This window comes from Miniopterus natalensis, chromosome 1 (assembly GCF_054644295.1).
Source record: "Miniopterus natalensis isolate mMinNat1 chromosome 1, mMinNat1.hap1, whole genome shotgun sequence".
In the NCBI taxonomy this organism is placed as follows: domain Eukaryota; kingdom Metazoa; phylum Chordata; class Mammalia; order Chiroptera; family Miniopteridae; genus Miniopterus; species Miniopterus natalensis.
The window spans coordinates 99680626-99705950 of record NC_142081.1 but is presented as its reverse complement, the minus strand read 5'-3'; the positions used below and the strand labels follow the sequence as shown (position 1 = coordinate 99705950).

The 25325-nt window shown below is 38.8% G+C and overlaps 1 protein-coding gene and 1 pseudogene across 1 annotated transcript in view; both read left to right on the top strand.

The window, feature by feature from the left end:
* The first annotated feature begins 829 nt into the window (after positions 1-829).
* Positions 830-25325, top strand: part of ARIH1 (ariadne RBR E3 ubiquitin protein ligase 1) — a 131432-nt gene continuing 106936 nt past the window's right edge. Inside the window, exon 1 of the mRNA XM_087824496.1 lies at positions 830-1535. Within this exon, the coding sequence (XP_087680622.1) occupies positions 1170-1535 (366 nt within the window). The 5' untranslated portion in view covers positions 830-1169. The remainder of the gene's footprint in view (positions 1536-25325) is intronic.
* Positions 1753-12129, top strand: LOC107528611 (tRNA-splicing ligase complex subunit RTRAF-like; annotated as a pseudogene).

Here is a 25325-nt window from a genome sequence, read left to right as displayed (position 1 = left end):
TCCCGACCTTCCAGTGCCCCTTAATCCTCAGCTGACACAGCACATTTCCAGATAAGAGACCAGCACTGTCTCTCTGCTATGTTTGGGCCTTGTAGATATTTCTATTATTGCCCGACGTGTTGTATTAAAATGCATTTTATATACTCTGTAGCATTTAATATATATTATGCATTATAAAGCATTTTTATGATTGATATTTTAAGTCACGCAGAGGCTAAAAGGGCCAGCGTTCTGTGGTCTTGGTTAAGTCCATTTCCAAAGGGGACGGGGCGAATATATGTAAAGCTCTTACACAACGTTCAGTTAATTGGTGCTTGTTGAGCGGAGTTTAGTAAGTTTCTTTAAAATGACGTCACTATAAGCGACTTTAAAACCACTGCACGTCTGTACCGGTGTACAGAATCAAACTACTCAAAATGAGATTCACCTATCACACAGTTTAGAGGTTCTGCATAAAACAGATTTCCATTTAGTAGCCCGGTTAACAGGAACTTTGACTCAACAGCGAGAGATCTTCCCATAACTCTAGGGCCGACGGGATTGCTGGAGGCGGCTAGATCCCCAAGGCCTGCGACAAAATCCACCCCCTGGGCGGTCCTCGGTGGGCGGGCTCTCGTTTGACCCGGAGCCTACCGCCTCCTCCAGTACAGAGTCCACTGGTCTCCGCCCACCGAGCCACCGCCGCCGGAACCGAGAACGCGACTTTGGCGGTGCCGCCTTCCCAGGACCGGGCCGGGCCGGGCCGTGGGGTCTCCCCTCATTCCACGCAGGGGCGGCGGGGCGGGGCGCGGTGACGCCAAGAGTAGTGACGTGAATACGCAGCGCGACGCGATGACGCACGCCCCTTTGTTGGCTCAGTAGCGGTAGCAGCGGCCGTGGAGGTGGCGCTGGGGACTCTTTTCTCTTGGAGGCCGGAGCGGAGCCGCGTCTGACTGAGGCGGGCGGCGAGCGGCCCCCTCGCTCCCTCCCTCTCTCCTCCGCGACCTCCCTGCAGCCGCCGGCCGCCAACTGCCAACCGCCGCGCCAGGGGAGGAGCCGCGGCCCGCGGGGCGGGAGCCAGGCCTGCGTCCGGACTTCAGCCGGAGCCGGAGCGAGAGCCGGGGCCTGGGCGTCCCCGCCCTCTCCCCGCCTCAGGGCCAGCGTACGCCGGGCCCCCCGCGCGTCGCGCCATGGACTCAGACGAGGGCTATAACTACGAGTTCGACGAGGACGAAGAGTGCAGCGAGGAGGACAGCGGCGCCGAGGAGGAGGAGGAGGACGAGGACGAACCGGATGACGATAACCTGGATCTGGGCGAGGTGGAGCTGGTGGAGCCCGGGCTGGGCGTCGGCGGGGAGCGGGACGGACTGCTGTGCGGGGAGACGGGCGGCGGCGGCGGCAGCGCTCTCGGGCCCGGCGGCGGCGGTGGCGGCGGCGGCGGCGGCGGGGGGCCGGGGCACGAGCAGGAGGAGGATTACCGCTACGAGGTGCTCACGGCCGAGCAGATTCTGCAACACATGGTGGAATGTATCCGGGAGGTCAACGAGGTCATCCAGGTGAGTGTGGCTGCCGCGCTGGCTTGGCCGGGCTGGACCGGGGAGCAGATTCAGGCTGCCCGGAGGGGCAGGCCTGGGCCTGGTGCGCAGCGCAGCCCGATGCCTCCCGCCCTTGTCTCCTCCGCTGCTTCTGCTGGGGACAGGGTGTCGAAAGCAGACATTCGCCGGTTGCCGGGTGTGGGGAGGTGCGCTGGGGCGGTGCTTTCCAGGTCCTGCTATGGCGGAGTCCTTCGGCCTCCTGAGACTTCTTTTGCGGGCAGTTCCTGCCTGTCCCTGGGCCCGGTATCCTTCCTCTGGCCGGAGGAACGCCTACGGGGGCTGGGCGGAGGGCGGTGGTGGAGGAGAGCAGGAAAAACGGCTCCTGAGAGGGTTACCCCGGCCTTCAGCCTCACTTGAGCACTTTTGGAAGGGGTTAGAGTAGGCCTAAGGGCAGCTTGGTGTACGGTTGCCCCAAGTGGGCACCACTTAATAAAGAAATGGATCTGTTTGGCAGTCTTAAGTGCCTACTTAAAGGTGGGGGAAGGGAACTGTTTCTCGGAAGAGGTGCTGATGGGCCTTTTTTTCCGATGGTGAGGCTTCTGCTTGCATCTTTTCACGTCTTTCCTGTTTGTTTGGGACCTGTTACTTTTCCCAGTAGTAATATATGACTGACTTGAATCTGTTGGAAGAGTTACTGCAAATTGCATACCCAGCCTTGCAGCTAAAACAACAACAAAACGCAGTATTATTGTCTGATACTGGGCAAGACTCTATTGTGATTTAGAAAGGCTTTTTGCTTCTGGACTCCTTTCGTTGGTGATTTCTATTTCGTGGTCAGTAAGTTAGGTTTGATTTAACTTGATAACATTTAAAAAAATCTTCTTGAGAGTCAGATTTTGCGTTTTTGAGCTTTAGGAAATAAGTGTTTTATGATGAGGGGTCAGGTATACGATGGAAGAATAAAAATGAAGTCTCAATTCAATGCAACTTTTAGAAAACACAAGTTACATGGAAGGAAACTATATACGTGAATAGCAAGTTACTATTGCCTTCTTGTATGTCAATCATTACATTTTTACCCCTTAAAATTGATTGGCTAATATTCACTGGCACATTAGCATTATGTCACTGCCTACTCGTTGAGTTTGCACGATTAACAGATTTTTACTGTATTGTCTAGTAAGCAACTTTTTTTTTGGAAATTGAATAATCTTTTTAGGCCCATTAGAAGGCAGTGTTTTGAGTTAGAGTAAAATAACCAAAAAACCCCTGCAAAAACCTGTGCTATCTGGTGCTATTACTAAACAGTGGAAATCTCAAACTTGCATATAGATAATGCAGTCTAAGGAGGAATTTGAAGGGTTGTAGGAAAAAGATAAGTTTTACTGCTCTTTTTCTGATTCCCAGAATATGACAGTTGACTTCTTAGTCCACTAAATTGAGATTTCTTCTTTTTTTAAGGAAACCTTATCAAAAGAATTTACAGTAAAACGTTGAATTCTGTTTTCACTGTTTGCAACTATATAAAATCTGATGTTTTCAAACTCATCACCTAGCTTATTGGCATTTCAATTAGCTTTAAAAAAACTCATGGATATTTTATTATTGAACTTTTTAACTTATAGTCTGTTTTCATGTAGTTAAATCTCATCCAACTTTCTTGGCTTTTAGGTGTGTTTTAATCACTGAGGCCAAACCTTACAAGTTCTTTATGGCATTTCTGGAACAGATATGTAGGTATTGCACTCTACATCATTCATTCTTTGTGATTTTAGGGGAGAGAATAAACACGCATGAACTCAACTAAAAAGACCTACAAAATACTAGAGATTTTTTAGGTGTCCTACTTTTACCATGTTTCCATGCTTGATTTTGAAAACTCTTTTTTTTCTAGTCGACTTTATGTCAAGGACACTTTTAAATAGAATTCCTGAATATATATTTATCCCTTGTTAAAAGTTCATATTTAGAAATATCAGTAAATCAAAGGGTAGGATTTTATCCCAGACCATCTTTTCTCCAAATAGTATACTCACTAGATCTAAACTAGGCTCTAATTATGTTATAGGTTTTTTATGTTAATAGATTTAAACTTTAAAAGTTACACAGCTAATACATGCACACTCTAAGAAAAAACTGGGCAAGAAAAAAAGAGACACCCAGAGAGATACATCAAAATTTATAACTGTAGTTCTTTCCAGACCCTCTGCATAAGTTATAGGTGTTTTTAATAACAGAATGGTACAGTATGTTACGTTTATGTTTTCAGCAGAAAAAAGCAGAAGGCATCTCAACTTTTTCCTGTCAGTAAATATTTTTCAAGTGCCTATATGATCACAGATCTAAACTAATTTACTTAATCAGTCTGTTATTGTTGACCTCTTTTATTTTCTAGTTTCTAGCTTTTATAAACCTCATTGGGAATACCCTCATAGATTAAATCTTTGAATATTTTCTTAGGATAAATTGAATTGTTGAGTCAATGGATTTGCTCATTTTCAAGGCACTTGAAACATTACCATATTACTTTCAGAAGAGTTATGCTAGTTTCCCCCACCAGTTGGTGCTTGATGGGATAAAGTGGTCATCATTGATAAAATTTACTTTAACAAAAAACTGGTAAAAAAACTGATGAGGTTGAACTCTTAACATGTTTATTGGGCATTGATTTGTCTTTTGTAAATAGCCCTTTGCGTTTGCTCATGTAAATTTACCCCCTTTTGGAATATTTATCTTTTATTGATTTATAAGACCTTTTTATATTCATAGAGGCTTTAAATATCAGTTTAGGTTTTTCAGTTTAAAAAACTAATGTTGGTTTAGTGTGACAATAAGTTTTAAGTTCATAAAGTTAAAAACCATTGTTTTACTTAGTTCAAATTAGAGAGCTTACTGTTAATTCTAAAAAATTTAAACCTCCTGCCAGTGCTGCTTTTCAGTATGAAATCAGGTATATTATTAGTGAATTTGAAAATAAATTTGCAGGAGAAAACAATTGAAATGTAATAAGGTTACCAAGTTGATCTTTCCTTGGGAATTGGATTACTTTTTCTGGGAAAGTAGTTCTGGCTAACAATAGATATATACTATTATTCGTAGTTGTAAGTCAGCACTTTTTCTTTTAGAAAACTCTTGGTTTTCTGGCTTTCTGTAACTGTCTTGTTACAGTTTAATTTGGCTTTATTTTATTTAAGTCCTTTGTGGCTACCTAGCTTACTTTTTGAACTTTTAAGAAAACGGGGGGGGGGGGGGGGGGGGGGAGAAAACAGGGATTTTCTTTAGCTTTAACCTATACCAACTTACCCTACTATGTTACTTAACTAGTATTGCTAATATTAAAAAGTAAGATTTGCCCTGCCGGGCGTGGCTCAATGGTTAAGCATCGACCTGGGATCCAGGCGATCAGGGTTCGATTCCCAGTCAGGGCACATGCCCGGGTTGCGGGCTGCAGCCGGTCAATGACTCTCTCATCATTGATGTTTCTGTCTCTCTCTCACTCCCTCTCCTCTCCTCTCTCTGAAATCAATAAAGATATTTTTTTTTTTTTAAAAAAAAGTAAGATTTGTTTTAAATGTAATTGCCTAATTAGCTAGGTAATTTATTAAACACTGCTCAATTCTGCAATTGAGGAATGTTTAAACTTGCCATTTTGTGTTTCCACAACAGTGTTCAGCAAATACTGATTGTGCCTTGTGTTTCAGTTGCCATGTCAAGTAGAGGGCATAGTTTTTGCCCTCGGCGCATGTAGCGGTCCTTGGGCTTCATTCTCAGAGATTGTTGTTCATTAGTTAAGTCTAAATTGGAGCCTGAGCATCTATGTATTTTTAGCCACTGCAATGATAGTTCTGAACCACTAGAATAGTCATAGTTCATGCACTGTCATGATTTTGACTCTCAGGGAGAATGAGTAGAGTGAGAAGGGCAGTAACCTTTAGGAATATCACATTTTAAGAGTGTATCAAGCAGGATTGCAGGACTCAAGGCTTGATTGGGGGAGATCCCCTTCCATGGTCACCTATGGGGCTGTTGTCAGGCTTTAGATTTTCACTGACTGATTGTTGGCCAGTGACATCAGTTCCTTGCCATGTGGGCTTCTCCATAAAGCGGCTTACAGCACAGCAGCAGCTTTCCTTCAGAGCAAGGAATCTGAGAGAGAACTCCCAAGATGGAAGCCACTGTCTTTTTATGACTTCATCTCAGAAGTGACATCCCATCACTTTGCCATATTCTACTTGTTGTGAGTAACTAAATCCAGCCCACAATCAAGAGGAGGGAATTACACAAAAGTGTGAAGACTTGAAGGTAGGAATCCTTGGGGCCACCTTAGAGGCTGCCTATCATTTTTGTATATGTACCTGGCTCAATCAAGAGGTAAATTGCAACTGTGTATAATGTTTATTCAGTCAATTTATATACCAATGGGAGGACTTAGTAGTTTTGAAGTTTTTAACTTGGATTAATCTTAAATATTTGTATTTGGCTTTGCAAAGCATTATTAAATGATAAACATTCCTAATTACCTTTCATTGGCTAAGATTAAAAGAATAGTTTATAGTCTTTTAGATTTGGCAGGAATTTGAGATTCTCCACTCCACTGATTTTTTTTAAAACTTCAGCTTTTACATGCAGTTGCAAGAAGTAATGCAGAGAGATCCTAAATGTCCTTTACTGATTTTTTTTTTTTTTTTTGCAATGGTAATGTCTTGCAAAACTGTAGCATAATATCACAACCAATATGTTGACAATGATGCAATCTATTTGTATTATTGACATTTCTTTACCTGAGGGTTTTTAAAAATGCAGGCATTTAGGCCCCACCCCAGACTAAAAGTGGGCCTTGGAGTTTGGAGTAGGCATCGTCATTAAAAAAAAATCTTCCCTTCCCTGTATTATTTTAATGTACATCCAGGGTTGAGAACCCCTGTTCTTGCCTAATGTCTCTAAAGAATCCTCTCTGTAGCATTCCAGTCTCTACTTGAGTACAAATAAATGATTGAGCTATTTTGTGATGTAGCTCATTCCAATGTTTAACTCCTTATTTTTTTAAAAAGTGGAACTAAAATTAAAATCTGCTTTCATGTTTACTGATGTGCATTGCTCTCAGGGTGGCCCTTTGGATGAAAAAAAATGTTTTTAAGCATAACTTATTTTGGAAGCGTGAAGGAAGAACTTCCTGAAGTTAATCAGTCCTCCTTCATTTCTTTTATGACAGTGAACCTATGTGTTTGATTATGCACGTTGCCTACTTCTTTATTTAACATTAGATACTGTCTGTCTTCCACCAGGCACCATATCACAGGCCATAACTTTTCTAAGACCTTGACAATATGTATCCAGGTCATCCTTTGATCTTGACACTAGGTTACTCTGTACGTTTATAAATAGCTTAATTACACCCTTTAAGTGATGTGATAAATTAAAGGATGAGAATTTTAGGCTAACATTTGATGTTCACATATTATTAGAGGAGAGAATGATCAGAGACTTCTAACCTGCGATGAGACCCATAGAAATAGTAGTGGAAGTCCTTTCCTTATATTCAGTGTTTTCAAAAGCTGAATAGTATTTAAAAGTAAGCAAAACAGCCCCACTGGTGTGGCTCAGTGGTTGAACATCGCTGACCCATGAACCAAGAGGTCACCGGCTCAAGGCACATGCCTGGGTTGGGTTTTGGGCTCAATCCCCAGTAGGGGTCCTGCAGGAGGCAGCCAATGGATATTTCTCTCTCATCATGTTTCTATCTATATCCCTCTCCTGTCTCTAAAATCAATAAAAGCAAAAATAAATAAAAGGACTGTCAAAAAAAAAAAGGCAAAACAAAACTGCCTTAGCTAATTAAAATGTGGGCCAATGTTGAATCTTCAGTTTCAAAATAATAGCACATATTCTAATCTTCCTAAATTTTTGCTTTCTTCCTAAATTCTCATTCACCCATTGATACTTGGTCATCTGGCTTGATCTTGGATATAGTGTCTCATTTCTTGATGTATATTGGTGCATAATAGATGCCTCATTGGTAGTTTGGTATCTCAGAAGGCAGCTTAAAATGTTATTACTAAACTAGCAGCTGTCCTGGAAGATTAACATTTTAGATCCCTACTTTTTTTCATTTTTAAAAATGAGAATGCTGGTATTAGGGCCAAAAAGTTGTGAGGGTATAAATGAGAAATGCCAAATGCTGTGCTGGGAGTTTTCCCATGTAATTTTAAATTAAATGTAATTTTATTTTTATTTATTGATTTGGGGGGGAGCATCAATTTGTTCCATTTATTTATTATATGCATTCATTGGCTGATTCTTGTATGTGCCCTGACTGGGCATCAGACCTGCAACCTTGGCATATTGGGACCATGCTGTAACCAACTGAGCTACCTGGCCAGGGCCTCCCATGTAATTTTTTTTTTTAAATGTAAACATTGTTCAACAGCATTTTTCCTTTTTGCTGTGTTCCATTTCAAAGAAGTTTCACAATTGACCTGACACTTAATACATTTTGGCAGAAAGTAGAGCAGATAATGAAGTATTAGGTAACATTTCCTCAGTACTGAGACATTTGTTTAGACAAGCTATAATCCCAGTCACTTCTCCCCAGGCTTGCTTTGCTATCTCCTTTGAAACTGTTATAATTCACATGTTAACTGACTCCAATTACTTGATAATATATCCTTTTTTTTTTTTTTTAAAGATTAAGTAACCTAAATATTTTCTGATTTTTGGTAAGTACTTGTAAGTAAAAGTCTCTAATGTGGACACAGTGAAATTTGAGATATTTTGGACAGGTATTTCTCTGAAACCCATTTGAAACCCAAATTTACTGCCTTCTGTCCTCAAGGCTCTTCTACCTTTGATTTATTTACCAGTTAACCATTCTTGGGATTTAAAAATCACCCCCCCCACACACACATTTCCCACATTCAATTAGCCCTGATCAAGTTACCTCTGCAATTTGTTTTTTGTTATTCCTAACATTTTTACTAACTAATCCTAATCTATAGCCTTTTTTTATTTTGCCTCCTTACCTCTAGGCTTCCAGTCAGACTACCAAATACAAATACAGTAGTCATTTTTCTGCTAAAAAAGACTTCGTTGCTGCCCCCCCCCCCCCATTATAAGTCTAGTCTGATTCCTTAATTGGGCATTCATGGTTTCCCCATCTTGATGTCAGCTAATTTTTTCAATCTCATCTGCTGCTGTTCCTGATTTTGCTGCCACCCCTATTGCACTGCTTCTATTTCCTTAATATAGAATACTGTAATACACCTTTGTGTTTTCCAGTTTTTGCTCAAGTTGGTCCTTCTTGTGCTATTCTTTCTCTTCCTAACTGCATTACATACTCCTGTTCAGACCCTGCTCAGATATTACCATATCTTTTCCAAGCCCCTCTCCTCTACCTTTCCACTGCTTCCTTATGTTTGCATAGCAGTTCATGCAAAGTTTGGTGTAGCATACATAAGGTTGTAATATAGCCATTCCAATACCTAAATGTCGTTAGATATGAGACTCATGAGGAGTGACGGATGAGCCTTCTTCATTCATAGCATGCAGCACACTGACACAGTCTCTGACATAGTAGAAATTCAAACTTGTTGAAGTTTGTCCTTGCCTTCTAAATGCTTACTGCCTTGGTATCCTTATCTGTAAACCAAAGAGAGGTAGACAAGATCTCTTATGGCACTAATAAACTATTTTATGATTTCTAGATAATGCCGCAGTAATAGTGTAAGAAGATGGCAAGAAAAATGTTTTTAAATTCCAAGAGAACAAGCTTTTTAAGGCCTCTGAACATATAGTGACCCTTTTATAAACTCTATTATTTGCATATAGTTCCCTGGCACTTTATTCTCCCCCCCCTCCCCTGGCACTTTATTATTATTACTTTTTAATTCTCACCTGAGGATATTTTTTCCATTGCTTTTTAGAGAGAGTAGGGGGCAGGGGGAAAGAGAGAAAGGGAAAGATCCATGTGAGAGAGACACATTGATGGTTGCCTCCCTCACACGCCCCAACCCAGGCTGGGGATTGAGCCTGCAACTGAGGTACATGCCTGTGGCCGGAATCAAACCTGGGCTGACACTCTAACCACTGAGCAAAACTGGCCAGGGCCCTCCCTCACACTTTATATAAACCAACAGTGATGTTAAAAACAAGTTACTCTAATATAGTAATTTTCAAAGTATGAAAGAAAAACTTTTATGATAATAGCAAGAAATTATTTGTTTTTAAATGTGCTGACATTTGTACTGATGGTACAGAAGTAATGGGTGGGTAGGGCCATAGGATACTGTACTAGCATTTATTGTTTTCTTCACAGCCGCATATTAAAAAATACTAGTTTCACTTATTTTCCTTGATGAAGCAATAAAAATTATTAGTTTTATATCTTATCCCTTAAGTACACATCTTAATAGCTTATGTGACAAAATTGGAAGTAAGCATGGAGCACTGCTGCATACTAAAGTACAATGGTTATCTCAAAGAAAAACATTTGTTTGATTTGTGACCTGAACAAGCTGCTTGTGTGTTGGAACACCATTTTTACTTGAAAGAATGACTGTCAAACTGTTTATTTAGACAAATAGCAAATAGGCATATGGTTAATATTTCTTCAAATGAATGAAATACACCTGTCATTTCAAGCAAAACTGCTCTCAGTATTTGAAGTTTTAAAGAAAAAATTAGAACTTTGGAAACCTTATATCTGCCACTGTGAGACTGACAGTTTCCTAGCACTTAAAAACTTCTGATGAGATATTGTATAATAAACTATATCAACATTTAGAAGATCTGCATGACATAATAAACCAGTATTTTCCAAGTGACCAATTTTCTATTGACCAGTTGTGATATTTCACAGTTGTGCATTAGTAAGTGATTCATTTAAAATACAAAATAAGCCATTGGATTTTAATAGAACAAGAGTATGAAGTGTTGCTGGTGCTTGTGCCTCCTCTCCTCTCTTCTGGCCAAAGCCCAGGGGACCAGAGAGAAGCCTGGACCCCGTTCCAGCACTAGCTGACAGCCCTCAATTACCACAGCCCTGCCGGCATCAACTGCAAAGATGAAACCGAATTTAGAAACTTTATTGCTTGGCTTGAAGACCAGAAAAATCAGACACTATAAGGTTGAAGACAGGTAATTTAAGAAACATCCACAGCAGTGACTGGCCCAGATTCTTTGAAAAGTATCTCAGATTTAGGTGTTAACTGTTCTTTCAAGATTCAAAATCCACAAGAAGCAATTGACTGGCTTCTTGTTCTTGGTTTAGCTATTAGACTTGAATATGGAGATAGTGCTGAAAAATATAAGGACTTGGTACCTCATTATGCAAAAAATGATGCCACTGCAGATAAAAATGCAGAGCCATTTATCAATTCAGATGTAAATCTTGATTTTAAGGCTGTTGTAATGGCTTTGTCTAACCTTCAGTTCACTGCCGTGAAAATTACCTGGTAATGCTTAAGGCAATTCGAATTTTGGTCCAGGAGTGCCTGACACAGGGTGCAGTTGCTAAAGCAAATCAAACAAAAGAGCAAATCAAACAAAACTAAAGCGGTTGCTTTAGACAAGCATATTCTTGGTTTTGACACAGGAGATTCAGTTCTTAATGAAGCTGCTTAAATGCTGCAGTTGCTGCACATAGAAGAGCTCAGAGAGCTCAAAGATTAAGCCATAGTAGCTGTTAAGGCAATTGTTGCTGATCCAAAGACAAAGTCCTCAAACTGGGGAAATTTGGAAGAATAATATTTTAGGATTTCAGCTTCTCACCTGCTTAGATTGGGAACCATGTATATCGTGGCGTGTGTTTGGAAATCAGATGCTCACATTTTCAAGGGAAGAATCCCAGGAAATTGCCTACGTTCTAGAGATTTACCATTATTGCTTTTTCTTTAATAAGTTTGGAAAGTGGCAGGGAGAAAGTTCTTTGATATGGTTTCAGATTCTACCTTGCAGCTAGCCATTAAGAAATTGCCACTTTTTGCGTTTTGGTGTAATATCAAAAAGAATATAATTAGCTGAAAGTACTCCTCCTTTTTCCAAATACATATCTTTGTGAGGCCATATTCTCTTTCTTGAATCAAAACAACATATCCAAGAGATTGAATGCAGAAGCAGATGAGAATCCTGCTGTTTTCTAGTTAGCTAGATATCAAAGACTTTCAAATATGTGAAATAACACATTATTCTCACTAAATTTTTGTTTAGAACATATTTATTTTCATAAAAATGTCTTTGTAGTAACATAATGAGGTTTATTATGTTAAATCTTCTGAGACTCCAGGTATGTCCCATATGTGTTGTTATTATTTTTTAAAATATATCTTTATTGATTTCAGAGAGAGGAAAGGAGAGGAAGAGAGAGAAGTAGAAACATCAATGATGAGAGAGTCATTGATCAAGCCCACAACCCGGGCACGTGCCCTGACCGGGAATCGAACCCTGATCGCCTGGATCCTAGGTCAATGCTCAACCACTGAGCCATGCCCGGCCGGGCCATATGTGTTATTTTTAATGAATTTAAATATTTTAAAAATTCTGTTACAATATCTAACATAATTTTGATGGTTATAACTCACATAAACAAAATTCTGGCATCAATAATTTTTTTAAATGTTTTTATTGATTTCAGAGAGGAAGGGAGAAGGGGAGAGAGAAACACAATAATGAGAGTCACCAATCGGCTGCCTCCTGCAAGCCTCTCACCAGGGATTGAACCCACAACCTGGGTGTGTGCCTTGACCAGGAACTGAACCGTGACTACATGGTTCATAGGTCGACGCTCAACCACTGAGCCATGCTGATACGGCAGGCCTCAATAATTTTTAAGATTAAAAAAGGGTTCCAAGACCAAATAGGTTGAGATCACTCCTCTGATATAATGAACCAACCACACTATGAGTTTACTCTAAATTAGCACTGAGTTATAAACTACAAATGAAGTAGTATTACTGATTAATCAGAAACATTTATATATAAGCTGTGTTAGATGTTGTGGAGGGTCCTAACAGAAATATACGTGAAAAATAAAATCTAGGAATATGAATCAAAAGATGACTAGTTGGGGGAAAATGATTGGAAATGAGATTGGATGCTTAATTTTTTCAAGGAGGAGCAACAGAGATACTACCTGACATATTCCACTTTTTATTTTGTTTATATTCAGAGTTCTTACATTAAAATAAAAGCACTATGAGAGTAGGGGCTTTGTCTTATTTATTCATTGCTGTACTCCCAGAATAGTACCTGATACATAATAGGCACTTAGTAAACATTTTTTGTATAAATATTTTTCTTTCACCTCCATTTGAAGAATTTTCGTTATGTATATAATTTTAGGTTGGTAGTTGTTTTCTTTCAGTGCTTTTAAGATTACATTGTTTACTTGCTCCCATGTTTGTGGTGGGAGAAAGCTAATGAATGAGTCTTCTTTAATCTGGGTGCTTGTGAGATTTTTACTTTGTCTTTGAAAGACTAATAGAAAACTATTAATGTTCCTACTCATGGTTTTCTTTGTGTTTATCTTGTTTTGGGTCTTCACATCCTTTTCACTATGTACGGGTGATGTCTTTTATTAATTTTGGAAATTCTCAGTTTGACCTTCTTTATCTCCATTCCTTCTGAGACTCCAGGTATGTTCCATATGTGTTTAATGCTCTTCTATGTACATCCTCTTTTCTCTGTGCTTCAGTTAGGATAATTTCTGTTGGTTTACCTTCTGAGTCTCCAAATCTGTCTTCTCCTATATCTGATCTGCTGTTGAACACTTTTTTTTTTTTTTTTTAATACATCTTTATTGATCTCAGACAGAGGAAAGGAGAGGGAGAGAGAGATAGAAACGTCAATGATGAGAGAGTCATTGATGGAGCCTGCAACCTGCGCGTGTGCCCTGACTGGAAATCGAACCCTAATTGTCTGGATCCCAGGTCGACTCTCAGCCGCTGAGCCAAGCCTGGCGGAGCGAACACTTCTTAATTAATTCTTAGTTTCAAATACTGTTTATTTCAATTCTAGAGTTTCCATGTAATTTTTAAAATAGATGCTAATATTTTGGTGATTTCTTTTTTATGTTTTTCATCTTTTGCTCAATTTTCTTCATATTAATCTTACATTCTGTCAGCTAACTTCAGTGTTCATGTTATCGTTAGTCTCTCTATATTTTTTTCCCTCTGTTTTCAGTCATGTGTTCCTGTCATCTGGCATACTGTTGATGACATGCCATACATTGTGTATAAAATATTTTAGAGATTCTAGATAATGGTAGATTACTTCAGAAAGGATAAAATTTATTTTTCAATTATAGTTTACATTTAATATTGAGGACTTTTGTTCTTCCCTCGGATTGGCAGTTAGAGTGGTAAATGGACACTTTAATAAGGCTGAGTTCTAGCTCTGTTCAGTTTCAGTCTCTGTGATCTGCCACTGGCCATTTAGATTCTTCAGCTAAGAACCTGCTGTACTCTCAATAGCTATTCCCCTAGGGGTCCCAAATTTTAACCATTGTTTCCCTGGAATACTGGAAACACCACCTGCTTTTCAGAGGCTTTATCTTTATTATTATTTTTTAAATCCTCCTCTGAGGGTATTTTTTTCCATTGATTTTTAGAGAGTGGAAGGGAGGAGGAGGGAGGGAGAAACATTGATGTGTGAGAGAGAGCCATCGATTGGTTGCCTCTTGCATGTGCCCCGACCCAGGTTGGGAATCAAACCTGCAACCCAGGTATGTGCCCAGGCCAATACTCTAACCACTGAGCTGCACCGGCCAGGGCCAGAGGCTTTACATTTAGATTCTTACATTTAGATTTTTTACATTTAGATTTTTACATTTAGATTTTTAGCCTTGGCCCTGTGCAATCCCCGGATTCAGCAGATGTCCTGAGGGGAATACTAACCATTCTTTGAGATACCCCTTCAAGTCTCAGTATTCATATCCTTTTTGTTGTTCTAATAAAGTTATCACAAATTTACTGACTTAAAAACAACAACACAAGTTTATTAATCTTACATTTCTGAAGTCCACATTGGGCTAAACTCTGTGTTGACAGACTATGTTCCTTCCGAGGTTCTAGGGGAGAATCTCTTTCCCTTGCCTTTTTAACTTCTAGAGGCCACCTGCACTTCTTGGGTAAATGGCCTGTTACTCTCCATCTTCAAAGCTAGCAGCATAGCATCTTGAACTCACTCTCTCTCTGATCCTGACCTCTACTTTTGCCCCTTTCTTCCACTTTAAAGGACCCTTTGATTACATTGGTTGACCTAGATAATCCAGGATAATCTCTTTATTTTTAAGGCCAGCTGATTAGCGCCCTTAATTCCATCTGCAACGTTAATTCCTCCTTGCCTTGTAACATAACAGTCACAAGTTCCAAGTATTAGGATGTGAACATTTTTGGTGGGACTGCTATTCTGCCTCTCAATAGCACCCCTCTGCTTGCTCTTAGAATTTGCAGGTGCCATCCCCTCCCACTCCAGAGTAAAAGCCACTTCTGTTGTAAGATCACCAGCTCCTCTATTTTCTTGTTGCCTCAGCAGCTCTCTACTGCCTTCAGACAGATGATTTCTGGGCACTGTCTAGCTTATCTAGTTCTAGATGGGAATGCTGGCTTACCTCTTAGCTACTCTTTCCTACCTGGAAGGAGGACTAAATATTTTAAAAATCATTAAATACCCTTAGTCTATGGGTTATGTCTTGGGGATTTTTGAAGCTTGCATTCTGTGGGAGCAAGCAACCACTTGGTGAACTGTAGAGTCCACTTTTGAACTTGGATTTCAGCTAGGAAGTATGACATTTCAAAGATTGGAATAAGGAATCTTCCTGATTTGGCAAAATAATAGGTTGGAGGGGGAGAAAAGATCTAATTTCATTTTTATGTAAGGTGAGACTCAGACAAAAGTGGTAAATTGAAGTTAGAGAAGCTGAAAAATGGGTTTGTCTGAGACCAGTGGAGGTAATTGAAAATGGATCCCTTTTTCCCTTAAAAGTACAACCTCTTGCTATATCAAACTTTTTTCAGACTTTATTTGAACTTTTTGACTAAGCCATATTTTTGTACGTAAGTTTTCTCTGTGTTTGTATACTGGAAACAATACTAAAATAATCTTTCATTGTAGCTAATTGACTCTGATTTTAAATGAGTCACTTATATTAGTTATCTATTGCTATATAACAAATTATCCCAACAAGTGGCTTGTTGAGGCTTGAAACAATACATACATATTATCTCATAGTTTTGAGTGATTTAGCTGGATGGTCTGGCCACAGGGTCTTTGAGGAGGTTGTAGTCATCCTGTAAGCTGAAGTTGCATTTGTCTGAAGGCTTGGTAGTAGGCTTTATTTCTTTATCACGTGGGTTTCTCCATAGGGCTGAGTGTCCTCACTACATGTTAGGTGGTTTCTCCCAGGGCAGGTATCAAAGAAAGCAAGACAGTTGTGATAGTGTTTTTTTATGACCTAGACTTTGGAAGTCATACTTTGTAATTCCTGCATTGTCCTATTGGCTACACAAGTCATCCCTGTTCACTGTATGAGGAGACTACACAGATACCAGGAGGCCAGGATCATTTGGGACCATGTTGGAGGCTGGCTACTACAGATACCATGTGAAAAGAAGGGTAAGATACAGGGATAAGGCTGTAAGGCTAGATTTTAGTTCCAGGATTATGAGATTTAAAAAAAAAATGATGTTATGCCTAGTGAGTAATAAAAAGTGAACTTGAAAGCCCTCCAAACTGAGGGTAAGGCAGCTTCCTTTTGCGTAGTACAATAGGTTTACCAGAATCAGTATTTAAAAATTTCTTCCATATTTGGGACAAAAAGTATTTATAAAGCTCTGAGGTACATAACAGTCATTTTGCCTATTTAGTTCACATTTGATAAATTTCATAAAACACTTGTACCTTATAGTATAGGACTAGAGTCTAGTCCCATCTATAATACTAAATGTGTGACCTTAGTAAATCAATCTCTCATCTGAGTCTGCCCTTACAGAAGAAAAGATTTTGACTTAATGACTTTCAAAGTGCTTTTCCAGTTATAAAACTCAAGCTGTGACAGAAAATAATTAGTGTGAATGCTTTCATGATAAGCTACAAGACCGAAGCCGCCTTTTCATCTGATTTAATGCTGCTGTCTATCTTGAACTTCATCCTCTTGGATTTTACTATTCCTAATACCACTGTACATCTTCCTATCACCATGTTCTGCAATTCTGTATTCAAAGTTTTCGGCTCTATTGCCACCCCTTGGTACATGTGCTTGGCAGTAGGGGTATAGAGATGAATGGAGAACATTCCTTTCCTTTCCAGGGCTCCTACTCTAGTAAGGGCAGACGTGTAAATAAATACTTGATTATAAACGCAATAACTCAGGATCCACTATGCCCACTTTTATTCAGGTATAGCCTGATCTCAATAATTTCCTGTTTCTGGACTTGCCCTGGTCTGGTTTTCAAAGTGGAGGATCTTAGTGTATGTACTGCCATTACTCAGAAGTCCTATACCTACTAGTTTGACTTTTGAAGTGTTACTTTTACAGCACCAACCCTGGTGTGTTTCACTTTTGTTGAGTGTTGGTCCCTCTTTGCTGCTTGTTTAAGGAAAGTCCTGTCATCCAGATTGACTAGTTGGTGTTTAGGATAAGTAGCAAGTAGTCTTGTTAGAAGCTATTAGAGGTTATTAGAAGACTCTCATTGGCAAAATCAGAAAAATCAAAAGAATATGAAAAGTGATATTTCTGGAAATTGGTACCTATGCTGCATGTCTTCTTTTTTTACAGGATGATCATCCTCATCCTATTCAGTGTCAGAAATGTTCATACTTGGTTTACATTTATGGCCTGAGAAAGTTTATCAGATCTTTAACCATTCTTGATAAGCAGTGGGGTGGGAATTGGGTAGAAAATGGCGCTTATGAGGAATCTACTTAGCCTATGGGTCTGAGCCTAGTAGTCCCAGTAACTAGGTGATAAGAGGATGCAGATTTGGATAAAAGATTCCTTAGCATGCTAGATCAGGCTTTTCATAATTCAACTCCTACCTACCTTATTTGCCATTTCTTCACACTCATCCTTGCATAGCAAAATAATGATATTCCCTGTGGAATTTTTTTCTGTGCTTTTGTAAGGTTTTTTCTTTTACTTCAAATGCTTTCCCCCTGATACCCTAATAAACTCATTCATATTTCAGGATCCACCTTAAACATCTCTTTGAATCCTTCCCTAGGAGTGAGCCTCAAAATTTTATATATACTTTTATTTTAAAAAGCTCTTACCTCATGAGTCTGTTTTGAGGGCTAGACTCATGGGTGCCTGAGGGGAGGGAGGTAAGGGTGACTGGATAAAGGTGGTGAAGGGATTGGCTAAAGAACATATATGAACATATATGGACTCCTACTATAGTGTGGCGAAGGCCGGGGGGAGGGGGAGGTGAGCAAAGGGGAGGAAAATGGGGACATTGGCAGTAATCTCAACATTAAAAATTTTTTTTTAAGGTTTATTTTTTAATGTTTTTACTTTTAGAGAGAGGGGAAGGGGGGAGAGAGAAACATCAGTGTGAGAGAGAAATCGATCGGTTGTCTTCTGCATGTACCCCTACTGAGGATGGAGCCCGTAACTCCCCTGACCAAGAATCACACCAGTGACTTTTTGGTGTGCAGGATGATGCTCATCCAAAGAGCCACACAGGCCCGGGGAAAACTTTTAATTAAAAAAAAAAACCCCAAAATTCTATTTCTATTATTTACTCTTCCACTAAATAGACTGAAATCCTTAAGGGTAGGATCAGTGTATTAATTTTGGTATTGCCATTGACTAGCATAGTTCCTGGAACATAGCTGATAAACAGATTTTGAATAGTCAAAATTAAATATGAGTGAGCTTTCTTATTGATTTATTATTGACAAAATAAATCTTGGTACTATCCCTATTTTTATCACTTGTGAATTGTTCACATTCTTCTGTTGACTTCACTGAATTAACTCTTCTCTCATTTTCAATATACTCTCTGTCTTTTCCTCTTAACTAGTTATTTAAAGAAATGTTAGTCATGCCCGGCCGGGCGTGGCTCAGCGGTTGAACATCGACCTAGGATCCAGGCAATCGGGCTTCGATTCCCGGTCAGGGCACATGCCCGGTTGCGGGCTCGATCAGTGACCCTCTCATCATTGATATTTCTATGTCTCTCTCTCCCTCTCCTTTCCTCTCTCTGAAATCAGTAAAGATATATTTAAAAAAAAAAAAGAAATGTTAGTCATCACAACTATTCTCTGAAGTAGGTGGTGTTTTTACTATTTATGGATAAGGAAATTGAGACTAAGAGGAATTAAATAACTTGCTCAGGTTTTCATAGCTGGAGTCAGAACTCGGTATTTTATATTATTAAATATAAATAAACCATATATAAATGTTGCTGTCTTTTGTGCTGGATATTTTTTGTCTGTCTCTCCAGATCCACTCTACTTTTCTCCATCCAGCTATATGTCCCAGGCGATTGACTTGTATAGACTGTGTCATTGGGGCTTTGACTTGTGACTTCATTGCTATGACCTATGAATCCAAATAAATAAGAGTGGAATTGAATCAGAATTCTAATACAGGTCACACTTAAACTTTAGAGCCTGCGTATGTAACATCCTCAAGAAAATTTTAAGCCAAAATTGCCATTACAACATTTACTATTTTCTAGTCCAATGTAAGCATTTAAAAACACAAAGTTTTAACATAAAATCCACTACTTTACCTATATTATAATATGCATATATATTATGTAAAATTTATTCCTGATGTATGTATGAGTTTCAAACAGATCAGTGGTCCACAAAACCCAGTATTCTTCTGACAGAAGCATCTACAGATTCTGGAAGAGTAACATTGTGAGCCCTGACTGGTGTGGCTCAGTGGTTAGAATATTGGACCCCCCCACCAAAGGGTCAAGGGTTCAATTCTCCGTCAAGGGCATGTACCTGGGTTCAGGTTCCACCCCCAGTGGGTGCAGGAATGCAACCAATTGGTGTGTCTCACATCAATGTTTTTTTTTCTCTCTCCCCCACTCTAAAAAGCAAAACAGAGAAAAAGAATAGTATTGTGAAATTGTTGTGGATATGCTAGATAACAAATGCTTGATATGTTTAAAGGGATAGTAGCTACCTTATTTTACTAAATAATGAGAAAATTTTTCCTTTGTGAAGTTCTCAGAGGAGCTTATTGCTACCATTTAAATTCAGATGTAAAGAAATGCCTTTACCTTTCAACCTACTGTTCATTACTTCAGTTCTTATGATGCAAACTCTTAGAACGGGCCTGAGATTGTTATTTAATATGGAAATAATATTTTTTTGAAAAGAAAGTATACATAATTTTACTCAACAGCCTGACTTTTAAAATGTAATAATTTGGTTTCGTTGACCTTAAACATTGTATCTGTTTTCTATAACCATCTCAGTTCATATGGCATTAATCTAGCTGGGTTCTCCAAATATATGACTGTCTGAAGCTTGATTTATATTTTTGCACTCTACCCAGCTGTAAAGCCGAAGGGGTGAAAATAGGGCTTTACAATTTAATCTTTGTTTCATACCAGAGTCAACAGTTTTTGATTCACATAGAGTCAGATTAACATGGATGAAAAGGATCTTAAAGGTTATCCTGGCCAACCACTTACCAAGTACTGCCTCCCTGTTAAGTGGTCCCTAAGTCTATTCCTTAAACCTCTACAGTGATTTAAACCCCCATAGCTGCTTGTAGAAGTGAGCGCCTTTCATATTTAACAGCTCTGATTTTGAGTTCTTCCATATGTTGTTTCTCTGTAGCTTTTTACTGAAAACTGCCTGGTTTTAATCCTCCTTCCTGATACCCTTTCTATATTTTAGAATTATTGAACATTTTGGAGACTACCAATTTATTAAACTATATCTAGGCTAACACTTTTTTTGTGCAGAATTCAGAATAAAGCTTCTGCTTTACTTCTTATGGATTGTTGATTAGGGAGATTGTTATGTACTGGTATTTTGGATTCAGACCTGTGCATGTTTGCTCAAGCAAAGTTATATAAGGCACATGTGTACACCCTGTTCAGTTAAATAACGTCAAAAAAGCCAAAGTATGTTTGTTCATACCCCCATTGCAGACACTGGCAGGTTTTGCAGTAACAAGTGAATAGGTAACTAACCTTGATGTTACTGTTTTATTAATAGTTTTGGGGTTTTGAGTTCCGTACATTTCTTCTGACTGCATTTATAAAAATAAAAGCAGTTGTTAGACAGTGTTAATGAGTTAGCTCTGAATAAAATGTTTTTGCTACCTTTATTAAACTTCTGGGTCAGTTTAAGTGAAGAATATCCTGAAATTGCAGTGCAAACATCTTATCTTTGTGAATCAGGATTTTCTTCATTCTTTGTAACCAAAACAAAATAATTAAGTTGCATGCTGAGGCCAATATGACTGAACTCTCCTCAATAACCTCTGATTTTAAAAAAAGGAAGTTTTAAACAGCCTTAGTATTCTAACACAGTTGATAAACTTTTTTCTAGGATTTAAGAATTTTATTGTTTGACTGCATATTTTTTTTGGCTCAAAACTCAAAGTACAAAAGATTAAAAAGTAAAAATATGTTAACTACTTGGTTCCCTCCCTCAGAGGTAACCACTATTATATGCTCATTCATTTTTAAAAAAAATCCTCACCCAAGGATATGTTTTTATTGATTTTATGGGAGGGGAGGAGAGAAAGAGAAACACTGATGTGAGAAGAGAAACATCCATTGGTTGCCTCTCATTTGCGCCCTGATCTGCAACCCAGATATGTGCTCTGATGGGGAATCTAACCTGTAACCCTTTGGTGCATGGACGGTTCTCCAGCCAACTGAGCCACACCAGCCACGGCCCAAGGATACGTTTTTATTGATTTTAGAGAGAAGAAATGGGGAAGAGAGAGGGAAACATTGATGTGAGAGAAACCAATCAGTTGTCTCTCCTGTGCGCCCAACCAGGGATGGTACCCACAACCTTTTCATGTGTGGGACAGTGCTTCAACCAGCTGAGCCACCCATCCAGCGCAATATGTTCATTCTTAATACTTTTCTCTTAAATGTAGAATCACCCTTCTCCTACCCCCATTTTATCCTCATTTAAGATTCTAAATATCAGCCCTGGCCAGTGTGGCTCAGTTGGTTGGGTGTTATACCGTGCACCAAAAGGTTGGTAGTTCGATCCCCAGTAGGTGTGCAGGAGGCAGCCGATTGATGTTTCTCTCTCACATCAATATTTCTCTCCCTCTCCTTTAAAAATCAGTAAACTAAACTAAAAAAAACACAACAACCCCTAAATATCATATTGTAATTATTTTATGAATTCCTGAGGGTAATGAGTCCCTAAAAAATAATACTTTAGTTTAATTGGGAACAATATATAGCAAGTACTTGATTGATTTTTCTTTTTACCAACTAATATTTCTCTAGCTACTACACTGTGCTGGAGGAATATAGATACTGGAGGCATGTATAAATAAATTACAGTGCAGTGATATGTGCAACAGTAGAATTAGAAGCTTACAGTGGAATACTTAATGCTATTTTCTGTGAAGGACTGACAAGTATACCTGGTAGACATGGGTTTTGAAACTAGGTTTTGAAAACTGAAGAGGAGCTCACCGGGCAGAATGGGTTGGAGAAAGCATTACAGAGGAGGATGAATAAAATATACAAAGGCAGAAGCAATTAATGGTCTAGTATGCTGAATGAACAATAGGAATAACAATTATTGGGAAGTGTGATAGGAGCTGGGACTAGACAAGTAGGTATTTTATGAAAGACTTTTTCCCCTGGAAACAAAAGGGGAAACATTTTCCCTCAATCTTTCTTAAATATGAGGTATGGATCTATATTATTTTAGATGCATGCAAAATAAAATATTTAATTAAAATTGCTTTTACATGGGTATAAGCTTTGGATGAAGCTTGAGCCAAGCCAGCATTTTGAGATGTTAAGGTACTTTAAAAATATAACTTTTAGAAGCTACTTGAATACTCATTTGAATGGATTTGAGGTAACAGGACTCTATGTAACTTTTAAAGATATTGTTGGTAATTTTGTATATGTTTTACTAAACCTTGGTAATTGGCCTGAATGGCACTATTATATATTCTTTTAAGACCCCAAAATTATCTTATGTAGATGTGGTGCTAGCAACCATTTTTACGTAGACAGAAAAATGTAGAATGGTAAAATGCTGAAATCTGACTTTTATTCAGTAATTTCAGGTGTACTCTAATCATATGGACCTTGGCAGTACAGTAGAAAATTTCTGCATGTAATAATTGCCATTTTAATTTTGGCATAGAAAGTCTTTGGATATGATAGTTTCTAGTATACGAAAAGAGCAACATCTATTTGAAGAAATTGCGTGGAATGATTACAGAAGTGCCTGTAACTGTTGATGGTATTAAAAATACTGATTATTTTGCCTATTGAAGTGGTACTATTTCCACTTGAAAGAAGGGAGTAATATGGAAATCAAGAATAGTTTATTTGGGTATGCGTATGGGTGGGTTGCAGGCATGAAGCAGGTATTTTACTATAGAATATAGATAGATATGTTATCTTCTGGTTTCCCCCTTCCCCTTAGATACCTTGATTTTAATTTTTATCAAGTCTGTCTGTCTGGCCTTTGCCGCTGTGGCCCATTGATCTGTCCATCTGTCTGTTACAGTGCATATTGGGTACTTCCAGAAGTATGAATTCAGTGATGCAAAGGACAGGCGGGCTGCAGCAGCAAAGGTAGGACAGAATCATTCCAAAGACAAGTCACTAAAGGACCATTAAACATATATGCGCGTACATATATTGGCAGCAAGTACCTTATTTTACACTGTTTGTCCCATAAATCTTTATGGAAAGCCTGTTCTGAAATGACAAGTGTAATGTGTATTTTTAAAGGACATGGTTTTATTATTTTTTAAACCAGAAGCTATTTTTGTACTTGGGCAACAAAATAAATTGGTGTTTGCCACTTTTTTTTAAGCGGAATAATAGAAAAAAATGCTTAAATGTAGGATATTAATGGTATTTGCTCAGTTCATGGACTTGGCTGATTTCAGAAACTATGGTGACAAAAGATCCCATTTGTTATAAAACTGTGGGAGGAGAAAAAGCAGGAAAGATAGATTGATATGCCTATGTGTGTATATTTATATATTAATATTTTTATATATTTGATTCTGAAATACTTTGATGGATATAATCTAAAATTTCACAGTTGCTTTTTAACTAACTTGTATGAGGAAGCTCAAGAATTTCTATTTAAATATTTATACTATTTCCTTAGATATTTGTATTTGTTTACTTGCTTAGTGATGGCGATTATAATAGCAGTTCCTGGCTGCTTGCTTGCTTTTTTTTTGGTTAATCATCACCTGAGAATATTTTTTCCATTGATTTTTAGAGAGAGTGGAAGGGATGGAGGAAGGGAGAGAGAGAAACATCCGTGTGAGAGACACATCGATTGGTTGCCTCCTGCACATGCCCGACTGGGCCGGGGATCTAACCTGCAACCTAGGTATGTGCCCTTGACTGGGAATCAAACTCCCCCTACCCTTTGGTGTGCCAACCCATGTGCTAACCACTATGCAACATTGGCAGGGGCTCTTTCTTTTTTTAAATGCTAGGTTAGAATGAGAGCAGTAGCATTTTTATGCTGAATCCTAAGACCTAAGTCACAGGCAAGTTTTAAGAGTTTAGGCAATACAGTGCAAACATTTGAAGAAAACGGAATGGAAGGCTTGTATATAAGTTGTGAAATGCTAGGTTGCTTATTTATATTACTCTAGTATTGGTTGCAAAGTGAGGGATTATGGATAGCTGAATGATACAGAAGTTTGCATCATTTTTTTTGCTGTTAGACTTGTAAAAGGAAGGGGCTTTGTTTTTTCAAATAAGTTAATACAGTGCTTCTCAAGAATTCCCAAATGAAAAGACAGATAAAAGTTTGTATTTGGTTTTCATTGAAGATTGCTGGGTTTTCAGAATGACTGTAAGACCTAAGATCTTAAGTATCCACAGCCTAAATTCTGTCCCAAAAGGCTGATGTTAGTAGTTAACACTTTAAAGGGCTTTTTTTTTTATTGATTTTTTTTTTAATAGAGAGAGGGAGAAAGAAACATCTATCAGCTGCCTCCTGCATGCTTTCTACGGGGGATCGAGCCTGCAACCCAGGCATGTGCCCTGACCGGGAATCAAACTGGCAACCTTTCTGTGGACAGAACAGTGCCCAACCAACTGAGTCACAGCTGCCAGGGCAGTAGTTAACACTTTAATAAACTATATACTACATTGAGGCAGTTTAGTCTACTATCTCTTTTTTTAGAGAGAATGCAAGGGGGAGGGGAAGCAAGAAGTGTCTGTTGGTTGCCTCCCTCATGCTCCTCCACCAGGGCCAGGGATCGAATATGCAACCCAAGTACGTGCCCTTGATGGGGAATTGAACCCGCGACCCTTCGGTGCACAGGCTGATGCTCTAACCACTGAGCACACAGGCCACAGCTAGTCTACTGTCTCTTGAATGTGGAAACATTTTGAATTCAAGTTTCTTGGTATACCATAATAGAGGTATTTTGATTCAGTAGCATTAAAACGATGTTTTGGTATGTTTTAAGATGGCTCCCTTTCCGTCCTGGAAATCTTTTTGGTAAACTTGTTTTACTTTCCTATTTCATATTTAGCACCTTCTTCCAAATGTATTTTAAGTGTTTCACGGTTTAAATAGACCATAATTCATTTTTTACCTTTTGTAGTGTGACAGTATTAAAATGAATAATTTTCATGAATCTAT